The following is a 16,257-nucleotide window of genomic DNA, read 5'->3' as shown; positions in this document are numbered from 1 at the left end:
AAAAATAAGTGAAATACCAACCGCTCCGTGCATGCGTCAGGATGCGGGGCAGCGGGGATTCGTCCGTGGTTTATGGCCGTCCACTCTTGGACGGGTTGCAGCTCTCTGTGGGGGAGTTGTCTCTCCAACGAGCCCCGAGATATACAGTACGCCGCTTTATCGGACTGAACGCAGTGAAGTAAACACGGTGGACATCCAGGGACCGGAGTGCTCGTCCACACATCAGGGAAGAGGAAAAGGAAAGGAAAGGTATATATGTTTACCCAGGGCATAACTGGACTAAGCTCAAGAACTTGTTTACATGTATAGCCAGGCCCTGCTCATAGAACATTCCATGGTAGGGGTTCAATGCCTTGCTCAAGGGCACTTCAGCGCCGGTGGTAATTTTTAACGTGCTGCCGGTCCGGGGATACGAACTATAGCGACCTTCCGATATCAAGACCGCTCCGCAAACCGTTCGGCCACCGCTGGCCACATGAAAGAACATCCACACACCGGTTTGTATAGAGCTCCGAGACTTACTTTATTTTAAGGCAAACAAATTGCAATGTTTCGACTGACTAGGTCTTCATCAGGTCCAACACTGAACGTCCATCTCTGTCTCGTCCGTCCGTCTGTCTGTCTGTCTGTCTGTCCGTCTGTCTGTCTGTCTGTCTGTCTGTCTGTCTGTCTGTCTGTCTGTCTGTCTGTCTGTCTGTCTGTCTGTCTGTCTGTCTGTCTGTCTGTCTGTCTGTCTGTCTGTCTGTCTGTCCGTCCGTCCGTCCGTACGTCCGTCCGTCCGTCCGTCCGTCCGTCCGTCCGTCCGTCCGTCCGTCCGTCCGTCCGTCCGTCTGTCTGTCTGTCTCCACACCAGACGAAATCAAGGTAATTTAAAACAGGCCGGTTTGACAGGGTTGAGTGAGTGACAGCCGTCATGATGAACAGACTGCTCGACGGGGGCCCATTTCGGGCCGTCACAAATGCATTAAATATTAACGCGATAAATCAGTCTTAATTTAGTGCCGTATCGTGCAGAGTATTTTTGCCCACACCTGACGGTGAGGGAGGGAGGCTCTCTGCCTCTCTCTCTCTCTCTCTCTGTCTATCTCTCTCTCTCTCTCTCTCTCCCTCTCTCTCTCTCTTGGGCAGAAGGGCTGATCTGAACTGTCTGTATAAAAGAAGTGTGAACAGCGGATTTCATAATGCCTTTTCCGACCTAAGTGTAATTTATTGCATGCGATCCATCAGAGGGATATTTTCACCTGCTCTGAGGGTACTTTACATACTTACGTACTGTTTTTATGGGAACAAACAGGTGGCTCTAATATTGTGTTCTCTCGCCGGATTCATCTTTTGGTTACTCTGTGTTGAAGCGAAAGACATTCCAGACAGTTCCGCTACTGGTAGTAATAACTCAGGAATCCAAAGGAAAAGGAGGGGTGTGTGAACTGCAAATACCTCCGCCGCGGCGTGAGGTATAAATATCTCAACTCTGACCCTTTTTGTGTATAAATTGACTTGAATTCACTTGATCTGAATGCATCTGATGAAGGCTTGCATAGCCGAAACGCATCAGCGTTCCTTTTTGGTGTGTGCCCATGAAAATAAATGGAAATGTGAGTGCCTTGTCCCCCGCTTGTTTAATTTTTGGATGTGCTACCTTTTTGGAATCTTTTAAATTCCTATTTTTTTTAAAATATCTCAGTGGTTCGATCCCCAGGGACTCCCAAATTGACACTCGATATTTATATATATATATATATATACACACCTTTATTTTTTTGTTTCCTTCATTTTGGTTTTAATTATTCTTTACATTTCAGAAACACTAGGTAGAATTTTCCTTAGTTAAAAACAAATTAAATTATTCTTATTTTTATTTTTTTTGTAATTTCACGAAGAAATAAAATCAGCCCGATCGGTTCGAGACCCAAAAAGTGAGATTTGACGTTGATGTCGTTTGATGTCGTTTTGCCTAATGACCCAAACTAGTGAAAATCAGCAGATCTACAGTACAAGCGCACAGCACAACACGTGGGCTTGTGCCACGTTGCGAGCTTGTATATAGATCTGCTCTTTTCACTAAGTCTGGGTCCCGTGCACAAAAAAAACATCAAATCTCTCTTTTTGCTTCTCGAACTGAAAAGTTTGGGAAAAAGTCCAAAGTCGTACGATTTGTCACCCACGTTATACTGCAGTTTAATTTGTTCTCCGCATTTGACCCATCTCTCTTGGAGCGGTGAGCTGCAGCCGTGCCGCGCTCGGGAATCATTTGATTAGTTGATTTGACCCCCCCCTAATCCAACCCTTTGATGCTGAGTGCCAAGCAGGGAGGCATTGGGTCCCATTTTGGTATGAGGGATCGAACCGGGGATTGAACCCTGACCTCCCAGTTTCAGAGCGGACACTCTAACCACAAGGCCACTGAGCTGGTAACCGCTGCTCTACACACACACACACACACACACACACACACACACACACACACACACACACACACGCACACGCACACACATGACCTCTCTCTCTCTCTCTCTCTCTCTCTCTCTCTCTCTCTCTCTCTCCAGGGCCTACATGAGCATCAAGGAGCTGAAGGAGGAGTTACACCTGAGCGCTTCAGACACGCTCAACGTGTTCTTCGCAAACAACTCGGCGCGCGAGGAGCTGGCGGGAGCCGCCACCTGGCCCTGGGCCAAGGAGGCCCTCAGCCACCAGGGTGAGTTCAACAGGGGGTCCGGGACCCCTATAGGGGGGCCCTCAGCCACCAGGGTGAGTCTAAAACACACTTCTACAGGGGGTCTGGGGCCCCTAGGGGGGCCCTCAGCCACCAGGGTGAGTCTAAAACACACTTCAACAGGGGGTCTGGGGCCCCTAGGGGGGCCCTCAGCCACCAGGGTGAGTCTAAAACACACTTCAACAGGGGGTCTGGGGCCCCTAGGGGGGCCCTCAGCCACCAGGGTGAGTCTAAAACACACTTTAACAGGGGGTCCGGGACCCCTAGGGGGGCCCTCAGCCACCAGGGTGAGTCTAAAACACACTTTAACAGGGGGTCCGGGACCCCTATAGGGGGGCCCTCAGCCACCAGGGTGAGTCTAAAACACACTTTAACAGGGGGTCTGGGACCCCTAGGGGGGCCCTCAGCCACCAGGGTGAGTCTAAAACATACATGGGCAACTGGTGACCCCGGGGGGGCCACATGTGGCCCCCACCTTCACTTAATGGGGCCCTCGGGTTAATATCAGAATACTGATATATTATTGATTTCAGCTGTTAAAATTCCAAAAATGCAAACATGACCCGCTTTTGTATGTCCAATGCGTTTGGATTCAGTTCATAAAGTTGACATAACTATAACTAAATTAATTTGAAATTAAATAAAAAGGTTATTTTTCTGGATTCCAATAAAAAAATCAAATATATAGCAAAAATGTTTGCTATACGGCAGTAATATGCAACGTGGCCCCTCTGGAGTGAGTGTTGAACTATAGTAGCCCTCTGGAGTGAGTGTGGAACTATACTAGCCCTCTGGAGTGAGTGTTGAACTATAGTGGCCACTGGCCCCTCTGGAGTGAGTGTTGAACTATAGTAGCCCTCTTGAGTGAGTGTGGAACTATACTAGCCCTCTCCATCGTTGCCCACCTCTCCTTCTAGCCTGTTAGTCCACGTGGTCATTCTCCAGTCTGCTCATTGTCTTCTTCTTACCTTCTCCTCCATTGTTCATTGTTCTCTGCACTGGGCCATTATAACCAAGCCTAACGAGGAGCCTTAATCTTAGACATAAAAGCCAGGGGAGAGCGTTCACGTTTCCCAGCATATATATATATATATATATATATATATATATATATATATATATATATATATATATATATATCGCCTCTTTCTCCGTCAAATCATTAGGTTGCTCAACAACCACCACCAAACAAACAAACAAAGAGGCAATTTATTTCAGCCCCAACTACTTATTTATTTATTTTCCGTTTTGGGGTATAGGCCTATATAGCTCATCAACATTGATATTTTTTTTCCTCCCCGGTGTCTTTTTTTCTGTGCCATTTCGCTAGAGGGGAGAGGTCGAGACATGGGTATGTTACGGATATTAAACAGATATTAAACCAATTAAATGTATTTCGAAGCTGAGTTACTATACTAACTACTCCTCCTAACACCATTGGATCCTCAAACTGTTGTTCAAAACCTCCAACTTGTTTTTTCATCATTCTAATCAATGATGGGTATAAAACAACTATCTGCAATGGAGACCGGAACACAACGGAGACATCATCGCTTGATTCACCTGACAAATATGACTATGTCATCATGTCTTGTTTTTTTCCTGAAAAGTTCATATTTTGGACATATACTTGGGTTTGGTTACATTGGTTTCTGTTGATTTTGACAGCAAATTTTGATTTGGTTTTAGTTGCGAATGCAATTAGCACTTACTATGAGACCTAGCAGATCATGTCTGTGTGTGTGTCTGTCTGTGTGTCTGTCTGTCCCGCTATCCAAATATGGCTTATGGAGTGTGTTGCATCAGCAATCACTCAGCTCCATATATGGGCACAAAAGGGGCCAGGTCCACTCAGCTCCATATATGGGCACAAAAGGGGCCAGGTCCACATATACAGTAACAGCGGGACAGACACACAGACAGACAGACAGACATGATCTGCAGGGTCTCAGCTGCGTTCGCTTCCCGCGTTTGCGCGTCTTACTGGTCAAATTCCATTCAGTTTAGTCATCTGAAATGTTTTAGTTTTAGTCTAGTTTTACTAACTCTACAGTTGATGTTAGTCGACTGAAATGTATTTTTTGACGGGCCGTGAATTTATACTCAAGCTGCCGAATGTAGCAGATCTACGAGCTCACAATGTGTCGCACTGCAACACGCTGTGAGCTTGTAGATCCGCTATTTTTGGATAGTGACACCTGCACACAACCAAGAATAACATTTATTTTCCTTTAGTTCTACTGGATCTCTTCTCCACTAGTCCCTCCATAACATTTAGTTCTACTGGATCTCTTCTGCACTAGTCCCTCCATAACATTTAGCACTTTCTTTTGGTAATTTTTGTATTTAGTCTTGGCTTTAGTCATCATAGTGTAGTTTTTATTTGGTTTTCGTCAACAAAAGAAGGTAGATGACAGACCTTTTTCCGTCCTAGTTTCAGTCAACGGAATCAACATTCTCGCGGCAGGAGAGTACTGTACACGCACGCACGCACGTACGCATGCACGCACGCACGCACGCACGCACGCACACACTTACACTCACAAAATGTATGCAGTACACTGTACGTATCTCTGGGAGATATCACTAGCTGTCAAGAAGTGGAAGGAGGCTAAAGAGAGATATTTGTGTTGAGGTTTCTGCAACACACCACTGTGTTCTTAGTAGCAGGCCAACAACAGTCAAACCCACAGCTAACCCATTTTGGGCGGGAGCCCCCTTTGGTGTTTTAAGCATTATGTTATGCTTTAGCTATTTAATTTATTTTTTTAATCTTTCAAACGTGGCGCAAATCATTGAATACTGTATGTATTTCAGAGTGAAAATTTTTAACTAAAATATTTGCTTCTGGGGGGGTCCCTGGAACGACATATTTTGAGATGGGGGGGTCCGTGGCCCAATAGAGATAATACTGGGGGTCCTTGACATGAAATAGGTTGAGCACCACTGACATAGAAACATGGGGTTTTTCGGAAAAATGTTAGGATTTAGAAGCCTTTTTTTCACCCCCAAAAATAGGTCCAAAATGGGCTAACCCACATCTCGGATCCCATTTCCCATAAATCTCATGCGAGACAAAGTATATGCCTGGCTATCTGTTATCACGTTATTATACGGAGTTTGGATATTGTTTCCCATGGCATGTGCTTTGCCTCCATGTAGGTTGAGTTTGTTCCTAATTACCTATAAATGTCACGTTATATTTAGGCTTTTTTCTTTCTTTCTTTCTTTTCTCTTTTTTATTGGAGTGGTCTGTTTCTCTTTTGTAAATACCAGCATGCGTGCTATTATGGCTGAGTGCTAATGTGTTTGAGTGCTCCCTGCATTAGCGATTTTTAACCCATTTTGGGCGGGAACCCCCTTTTGGTGTTTTAAACATTATGTTATTAAAAATAGACCTTGTAGGGTCTGCTATTTTTGAAACAATCGTGAAAATGTGGTGCAAATCTTTGAATATATATTCTTACAGAGTGAATGTTTTTAACTCAAATGTTTGCTTCTGGGGGGAGGGGTCCCTGGAACGGTAATATGTTCCGATGGGGGTCAGCGGCCAAATACATATATTTCCGGGGGTCCTTGACATGAAACTGTTTGAGAACCACTGACATATAGAAACATGTTTTTTTTTCAGAAATCTGTAGAATCTTTTCTCCGGTCAAAATGGGTTAATGTATGAAGCCAGGATTAATGTATGTACTGGCAGTGTGAATGTTGACTCTTGCATCATTTGGTTCTCGGTGGTTGACTTGACTTCATGGCCTAAATGAAAAGGGCACAAGAAAGGGCTTGCAAAAAAAGTTTCTCAAAGTGGAGAAAGTTAAAAAAAAAAAAAAAAAAAGGTTAAAAAAAAATCCAAATCCTCTCATATACGGGGATCCAAGGAACCAGATTTTTCAAATGTAGCCTGTAGCCTGGATGGTGGATTTTTTTGTTGCTTATTTAAAGGAGCATTCAGTGATTTGGGTGATTTGGGAAAAAAACGGACAGGGACAGGGAGGAACTCCTTATATGGACAGCACACTCTATAGTAGGGAGGATTATTTATTTTTTTTAAAAGGGAAAAAAAGTGATATTTGAATGAAGTGAAATCACTGAATATACACCTTTATTTTTTGTTTCTCTGTCTCAGGTGGGATGGTCCTCAACCCGTCCTACTTTGGTACGGTGGGCCACAACAACACCATGATCCATGAGATGGGTCACATCTTTGGACTGTACCACGTCTTCAAGGGGGTGAGCGAGCGGGACTCCTGTGACGACCCGTGTCAGGTAGGAGAGCCGGTGTACAGTAGATATACACACCGCGTTGTGACCGCCACGTAATCATGAATCCACAACGTTTGAACGAAACAAATCAAATCGAGTCTGCACTCATCGATGTGTTTTCCGGAAACGGTACAGGCTTTAGTTCCGACTATTACTATTACTATATTATAATTATACTATTGGTCCGAGTGTTATTAGACCGACAATTACCCCTAACCCTAACCGCAAGAACGGAGCAGCGCATGTTACTGCACGTCCGACCGGTGTTCCCGCATGTCGGATCTTTGGTTGTGTCGGATCTGGACATTTTACATTTTCTGTTTTACTGAGAGAGGAAAGAGGCTGCACAGCTCGTAGTCATGATGCATGATGATAATTTTTCCAACGTTTCGGCAAGAAGTTGCCTTCTTCAGGGTATGAAGAATTGACAGTCCATTGACAGTCCATACATCCACACAGAAAAGTCCTATCTGATCGACAGCCCCATACATCCAAACAGAAAAGTCCTATCTGATTGACAGTCCCATACATCCACACAGAAAAGTCCTATCTGATCGACAGCCCCATACATCCACACAGAAAAGTCCTATCTGATTGACTAGCCCCATACATCCAAACAGAAAAGTCCTATCTGATCGACAGCCCCATACATCCAAACAGAAAAGTCCTATCTGATTGACAGCCCCATACATCCAAACTGAAAAGTCCTATCTGATTGACTAGCCCCATACATCTAAACAGAAAAGTCCTATCTGATTGACAGCCCCATACATCCACACAGAAAAGTCCTATCTGATTGACAGCCCCATACATCCACACAGAAAAGTCCTATCTGATTGACAGCCCCATACATCCAAACAGAAAAGTCCTATCTGATTGACAGCCCCATACTTCCAAACAGACATGTCCTATCTGATTGACAGTCCCATACATCCAAACAGAAAAGTCCTATCTGATTGACAGCCCCATACATCCAAACAGAAAAGTCCTATCTGATTGACAGCCCCATACATCCACACAGAAAAGTCCTATCTGATTGACAGCCCCATACATCCAAACAGAAAAGTCCTATCTGATTGACAGTTCCATACATCCAAACAGAAAAGTCCTATCTGATTGACTAGCCCCATACATCCAAACAGAAAAGTCCTATCTGATTGACTAGCCCCATACATCCAAACAGAAAAGTCCTATCTGATTGACAGCCCCATACATCCAAGCAGAAAAGTCCTATCTGATTGACGAGCCCCATACATCCAAACAGAAAAGTCCTATCTGATTGACAGCCCACACATCCAAACAAAAAAGTCCTATCTGATTGACAGTCCATACATCCAAACAGAAAAGTCCTATCTGATTGACAGCCCCATACATCCACACAGAAAAGTCCTATCTGATTGACAGCCCCATACATCCAAACAGAAAAGTCCTATCTGATTGACAGCCCCATACATCCACACAGAAAAGTCCTATCTGATTGACAGCCCCATACATCCAAACAGAAAAGTCCTATCTGACTGACTTGTGTATATTCCTGCACTATACCTGCATTGAGTGACCTTGGTACATAGAATTTGATCTATTGAAGATTCTGACCTTCAAATGTACATCATTTCTGTTTTGATTGTATTGCTGTATTGTTGTATTGTTCTTTCTGCTTTGGCAATGTAAACGTATGTTTTCTCATGCCAATAAAGCCCTTTGAATTGAATTGAATTGACTGACAGCCCATACATCCAAACAGAAAAGTCCTATCTGATTGACAGTCCATACATCCAAACAGAAAAGTCCTATCTGATTGACTAGCCCCATACATCCAAACAGAAAAGTCCTATCTGATTGACAGCCCCATACATCCAAACAGAAAAGTCTGATTGCGTTAAACGACATTAAACTTACTTTGCCACTAACTTTATGACACTCACTTCATGCACATTCCTTCTATTCAGCCTGGCGCGGCCAGACTCATAGCTGATGTTCACTGATGTTTCCTCATATGCGGGGAGGAAACATCAGTGAAGCCTCGCTATGAGTCTAGCCACGCCAGGCTACCTTCTATTGGCTTTTGCAATACTTGTGAAATGACTGGTGAAAGCCCAATACCTTTTGAGATTTTGAGGGGCACTATCCCCTCTTAAACAGATTTTTGATTCGTTTAACATAAAGAAAACACAGTGCTTCTGAAAGAAATGTAAGATATACAAGCCCACAGCGTGGTGAGCTTGTACTGTACGTGTGCTAATCTTTGAACATGGGTTTTTAAATCTCTGATGTTGTGGTCCCTGTGGTGCAGGAGACCTCCCCGTCCTTAGAGACAGGAGACCTGTGTGTGTTTAAATCTCTGATGTTGTGGTCCCTGTGGTGCAGGAGACCTCCCCGTCCTTAGAGACAGGAGACCTGTGTGTTTTAAATCTCTGATGTTGTGGTCCCTGTGGTGCAGGAGACCTCCCCGTCCTTAGAGACAGGAGACCTGTGTGTTTTAAATCTCTGATGTTGTGGTCCCTGTGGTGCAGGAGATCTCCCTGTCCTTAGAGACAGGAGACCTGTGTGTGTTTAAATCTCTGATGTTGTGGTCCCTGTGGTGCAGGAGACCTCCCCGTCCTTAGAGACAGGAGACCTGTGTGTGTTTAAATCTCTGATGTTGTGGTCCCTGTGGTGCAGGAGACCTCCCCGTCCTTAGAGACAGGAGACCTGTGTGCCGACACCGCCCCCACGCCCAAGTCTAAGGCCTGCCACGACCCCGGGGCCGTTAATGACACCTGTGGCGTCACCACCTACCAGGACACGCCTTACAACAACTACATGAGTTATACAGGTACGCACGCACGCACGCACGCACGCGCACACACACACACACACACACACACACACACACACACACACACACACACACACACACACACACACACACACACCTGCCTTACAACAACTATATGAGTTATACAGGTACACACACATGCACGCACGCACACACGCACACTCACAGGCACAAACGCACACACACACACACACACACATACATCATGAGCTCAGTTCGGGGATCTCCCCAGGTTTGCAGAGGGAGAGTATATAGCGCGCATGAGGATTATACAGCTTATAGGCAAATTGACTGCAGGGTGAATCATGGGATATTCTTTTTTTCCACCATCTACATCTCATCTCGTGACGCATTTGTGATCTCCACTGGATGTTTTGGCTCCCTAAGAGGACACAAGGGTTCATGTGGTTGATCTGTACAGTAAGAGAGGACACAAGGGTTCATGTGGTTGATCTGTACAGTAAGAGAGGACACAAGGGTTCATGTGGTTGATCTGTACAGTAAGAGAGGACACAAGGGTTCATGATGTGGTTGAACTGTAATTGACAGTGGATAACATCTTCCGACATGTAACCGTACAGCGGAACATTTCATAAATGACCCCGCTGGGGTCATTTATGCTGTGAAAAAAAAAAGCCAAGCGTTAATAATTCCCATCGTTATTTTAGAGGGTGGAAAAGAAACCAGTGCGTCTCGCCTCTCTCGACTGTTGGACTGCTGGCTTGGCTCCGCACAGAACCGTGGGTTTTCAACGAGGAGTGGTCCGGCTCGGGGCGGTTCTAGGTGGTCCCTGCAGCAACATTGATTGATTCATTACTTACAAGAAGGCTACACAATTAGACGATGTGGGAGAATTGTTATATTTCGATCATCGTTTGCCAACAGCATGGAATTGTGGACAACTAAATATTCATTCGTTTTGGGTCTAAGAGAGGCTAAATGTCATCAAACGTTGGTCCCTGGATCAAATGCTGAATAAATTATGGGCCTTGATATTAAAAAAAGGTTGAAAACCACTGGTATAGATAATAATAAATTCATAATAATACATTTTATTTATAGATAGAGTGAGGACCGGGGACATTTCCCCCTGAAATGCAAAACATTGTCTTGAATTTAATGAAAAATTCTGCCTAATTTCATGAAGAATTGAAACATTTCTTTTTTTTTTTACTAGTTTGGGTCCCGGGCAAACATCTCATCTCTCTTTTTGGTGACGGTCTAAATAGTTTGGGAGCCACAATATGCGAGGTTTTCTGCTGGACACTGACAGTATGTCAGAATCATGGAACGGACATGAAAGTTATTGGCTTTGTTGGTAATAAGAACCATGGATTCTTATTGGTGAGGACCCGTGGTTCTAATAAGAACCATTGGGTCCTTATTGGTGAGGAGGGCCCTGAAGAATGATGAAGACATTGGAGGTGAAGACAGGCCTTCCTTCCTCCCTCCAAACAAGGGACAGATGTGAGCATTGTCAACAAATCTGATTTATTTTAGGACATGGACGATGCAATTTAGAGCTTAACGTGAAGACATGCAGACACACGCACACGCGCATGCGGGCGCACGCACGCACTCACGCACACGCACGCACGCACACACACACGAGTTGGCCTGCATTTTCCTTTGGATGAGATAAAAAACAAAAAACAAATGAGGGGTTCCATCGTTCATAATGGTGCTGCTATTGTTTCTTGGTTTAAAAATGTGTTTAATGGCAAAAATAATGGTTAAGTCTTGCGTGCTCATGACATCGTGATACTGAAGCACTGCTTTAAAGATGGAGTGCCACAATGTTTGTATTTTTCCAGTTTTTCATGTGCAATAGTGCATTTAATTTAACACATTCCGGGGCGGGAATCCCTTTTGGTGTTTCAAGCATTATGTTATACTTTAGCTATTGAAAAACAGCAGATAATTGGCACTGGGTGAAAAGAAAACTGGGTTACAAAATTGTGGGATAAAAATGTAAGTAAAAAAAAAAAGAAAGAAAAACAGCAGATCTACAAGCTCATAGCACGGCACAGAGTGCCGCGCTACGAGCTTGTAGATCTGCTATTTTTGAAAAATCGCATTACAGATATTTTTGGGGGTCCTTCTTGACGTTAAAATGTTTGAGAACGACTGAAATAGAAACATAGGGTTAACATATACCCTCTTTCCTATGCTGCTGTGACTCCGCCCTCCTCAGATGACAACTGCACCAACCACTTCACGCCCAACCAGGTGGCCCGCATGCACTGCTACCTGGACCTGGTCTACCAGGATTGGCTGAGCGAGGACCGGCAGCCCGCCCCCGTCCCGCTGTCTCCCATGGTGATTGGCCACAGCTCGGATTCCGTCTCCATCTATTGGCTGCCTCCTCTGACCGGACTGCTCCACCAACGGTACACTTTAATATACCACTGGATTTTTGGGGGGGGTCCATATTATTTTATTTAATTGCTTTTTCAGTTTAGTCACAAAGGAATGACTTAGAATGTACATAAAATAATCATACAAACAATTAAGACAACAAATGAAACACAACTAGACAAGACAAGAAAAGAATAAATACAATACATTACACTAGCAAACCTTTACAGAAAAGATAGTACAATACTGTTAAACACTTTCCCCTTCCGATGACGGAGATCTCCGTCACGTGGTTTACAATAGAGGACGCACTTCGGCAGCGTGTGAACGCTTCTCTAGGTTCGAGACCCAAAAGAGTTTGCCGTCTCTCCAGGCCGGGGTCCCAAAACCAGTGAAAATAGCTGATCTACAAGCTCACAATGCGTTGCTTCACGACGCGCTGTGTGCTTGCAGATCGGCTATTTTCACTGTCACTTCTTTCAAGGGTTTTCTTTTCTAAATGTATTTTTGAAATTCTGTTGATTTTTCTATGCCCTATATTGTCCCGAATATAACACGACTCTGATTATAAAACGACCCCCATTTTTCAAGATTAATTTGTGGAAAAAGAACATTGAATGTCATTGGATTTTTTTTAAATTTTCGTTTTTTCGAAAGCAAGGAATCATCAAATTTACATATTGGTTGTTCAGTTTGACCCACCAGTTTTGGAGATATGGGTTATAGAGTAGAATGTCTTGCAGAGAAACAGCGAGTTGAGAAAACAGGCTTGAAAGGTTCACTTCTGTGGTCCATAGCTAAATGTTTGGGCATTTATTTCATATTTACATGTCGATTTCAGCTCTGACATTTATTTCAGACATGCTCTAGTATGTGAAGAGTCTGCCTGTGCTATAAACTCATTTTGGAAAGAAAAAAAAATCTGGTGAAAAGCTGGAATTTGCGCGATGGCAGTCTCTCAGTCAAATCTGGTCACAAAATAGTCTAGTCCCCGATTATAATACGACCCTGTTTTTTAGGATATTTCCATTGGAAAAAAAAACGTAGTCTTATATTCGGGCCAATAGGGGATATCCTTTTATGGCTAAAACGTTTGTGAAACCACTGCTGTAAATCTGTGGTTTTCAACCCTTAATGTTTTATCAAAAGGCCCACTATGTATTCTGCATTTGAGCCACCGACCACCATCTGATGACATTTATTCTCTCAGACGCAAAACGTAAAATATTTGGTTGTCGTTGGATGCGATTTTGAGATTGTTTTTTTTAGATATTTTAGTATTTCAAAGTGTCCATGGGCTCCATGATGTCATGGACACTGGGCTCACTTACTTCCTGGACTACAGTACATGTTGTCTCAGTAAGAGAGCCCATCCCCCTATCCACAAGGACTAGCAGTGCACCAAAGCATTATGGGAATTGCAGTCCAGGAAGGAAGTGAGCCATGACATCCATGACATCATGGAGCACATGCATGGACACTTTGAAATACTGAAATATCTAAAAAAAACACAAATTACCCACATCATAAAACCCCCCAGGAAAGTGTTTCTTGTCTGCCAAACATCATTAAAATAAGACCTGGTTGCAAAAGGGGGTGAAGAGGCCCTTTAACAAATCCTTTAAGTTTAACCTCTTAACCCATTCTGACCTGAGATCAGATTCATACAAGGTTTCCACTGGACACACACTGGTCTGATTAACCCATTCTGACCTGAGATCAGATTTAAAAAGTGTTAGTCGTTCTTCGATTTTTCAAAAATAGCAGACCTACAAGCTCGAAAGGTGTATAGATAGATAGATAGATATAGTTTTTATTAAAGTGTCCTACATCATAAGATGCCCAGCCCGCACGGGCTTACAAGACACTCACAAAATTGTACATTATATAATAATACATATACACAAATAGACAGTTACTCATGGATACATCGTTTTCCAACGTAACTGCCACATGCTTTCTCTATGAAATTTCCAAAAAACAAAAACTTCATTACTGAACAACCAATTTAACATAAAACACTCCAAATAAAACGTTTCTTAAATCATGGTATATAGTGGACAATAGAAAACAAAATGAAACTCATCCTCTACAACTCCACAGGTCACAAAGAGCACATACAATCACTGCTCCTCAGGAATATATAAAGACAGTTCATTATCATTATCCTTAAGTTTAGTTAGTTAGTTAGTTTCATTTATTGTCCACGTGTGGAAATTCATCTTCGGTCTCAAACAGTAAAAAAACAAACGGTTACAACAACAGCAACAACACTTAACACAATTATTTTCACATGGCAAAAACGTGCAGGACAAACAGTGGCAGATACATTGGAAAAACAAACAAATCTAGCGAGACATGGTATCATTTAGTGCCTTAATGGCATTTGGTATGAAAGAATTTTAAAAAATGTTACGGTTAGCTCTTGGTACTTTGTACCGTCTACCAGAGGGAAGTAGTTCGAACTCCCTGCAGAGTGGATGAGAGGAGGTCGTTTGCTATCTTGATAGCTTTTTTACGAAGTACCTCCTTGTAGATACAGCCTAATTGTTGCTGTCTCTTCCCAATTATTTTATTTATCAAAGCTCGTGGTGTCTCCCACAGGCCGCCGTCGCTCCGGGAGTCAGGTGACACGTCAGGTGACACGTCAGCTGACGCCGCGGCGAGCTGCGGCGACTGTGACCCCGACGGCGTGTTCCACCAGTACGCCACGGAGGCGTCCTCCCCTCGGATCTGTGACACCTCAGGATACTGGACCCCGGAGGAGGCTATCGGTACTACACACACACACAATTCAATTCAATTCAAAGGGCTTTATTGGCATGAGAAAACATACGTTTACATTGCCAAAGCAGAAAGAACAATACAACAATACAGCAATACAATCAAAACAGAAATGATGTACATTTGAAGGTCAGAATCTTCAATAGATCAAATTCTATGTACCAAGGTCACTCAATGCAGGTATAGTGCAGGAATATACACAATGATTAGTCTTTAGGGTGGTTGTGTTCCATTTGATATCCTTCTCCTATCACAGCAACTCACAAATCTTGCTGCTGTGTTTGCACATTGTTGTACTTCGCCCAGCAGACACACACACACACACACACACACACACACACACACACACACACACACACACACACACACCTCAGGCTACTGGACACCGGAGCAGGCTATATCGGTCAGTGTACACGCAGTCATATTACAGTCATATTACTCTTGCCCCATGTTTCCAAACAGTAAATAACATTATGGTAACACAATGCAAGTGGGATATAAATATGGTAAATAAATATGGTACAATAAAGCATCCTCAATATACATTCATGGGGTGTGCTGAGATATCGATATTGCGATATATGTCGACACGTCCTCCCGCGATAAATAATCTATATTGATTATAAAAAAAATATCGATATAGAAATTTATAATATAATATAATATATATTTTTTTTGTTTGTTTTTTTGAAACAAAATAATGTTCATAATGAAGTGATGAACAATAATGTTTAGAAAAGGAGGAAATGACAGACTAAAATAAAGCAAATCCCCACTCATTCCACAGCAACCATAAGAAGTACTGAATTACTGGATGGTGATTTGTCCAAACAGCTTTGTGGGGAATACAAAATGCAGAATGCATTTCCCCAGCAGTGGACAAGTCAGCAGTGGGGTCGCGAGACCGAGCATTTCCGTGGGTCCCCAGAGGGGGTCCCTATAGAGAGGGTCCCTCCCCAGAGGGGGTCCCTATAGCGGGGGTCCCTCCCCAGAGGGGGTCCCCAGCCCAAAACGTTGAGAACCCCTCATGCTGTAACTGTGACCCATCACCTTTTCGTATACCTTTTTTTTCGTTTCCTTTGCCTGAACCCTTTGCTATAAACACTTGAATGTGCAAGGGGTCAGTATGATGAAGTTCTATACACATGCTTGTTTGTATGCATACACACGCACGCATGCTCACACACACACACACACACCCACCCACCCATCTGTTCCCCCTGTGATTCTAAGGTGCGTGCAACGCTAAAGCAGAAAATCATTAAATGATAATTGCCCTCAGCTACGATCCCCCCCCCCCCCCACACACACACACACA

General features: G+C 43.5%; 1 protein-coding gene across 1 annotated transcript in view; it reads left to right on the top strand.

Moving 5' to 3' along the window:
- The window catches only part of pappa2 (pappalysin 2), a 177,985-nt gene that overhangs the window by 34,387 nt on the left and 127,341 nt on the right, over positions 1-16,257 (top strand). Inside the window, exons 10-14 of the mRNA XM_080778846.1 lie at positions 2,547-2,695; positions 6,843-6,982; positions 9,641-9,794; positions 11,992-12,187; positions 14,760-14,929. Of these exons, the coding sequence (XP_080634972.1) occupies positions 2,547-2,695; positions 6,843-6,982; positions 9,641-9,794; positions 11,992-12,187; positions 14,760-14,929 (809 nt within the window). The remainder of the gene's footprint in view (positions 1-2,546; positions 2,696-6,842; positions 6,983-9,640; positions 9,795-11,991; positions 12,188-14,759; positions 14,930-16,257) is intronic.

The sequence above is a fragment of the Protomyctophum bolini genome (genome assembly GCF_963924005.1).
Source record: "Protomyctophum bolini genome assembly, chromosome: 12".
NCBI classification, from domain to species: domain Eukaryota; kingdom Metazoa; phylum Chordata; class Actinopteri; order Myctophiformes; family Myctophidae; genus Protomyctophum; species Protomyctophum bolini.
Note: the sequence above shows the minus strand (reverse complement) of the source record. Positions and strands in the feature narration are given on the sequence as shown.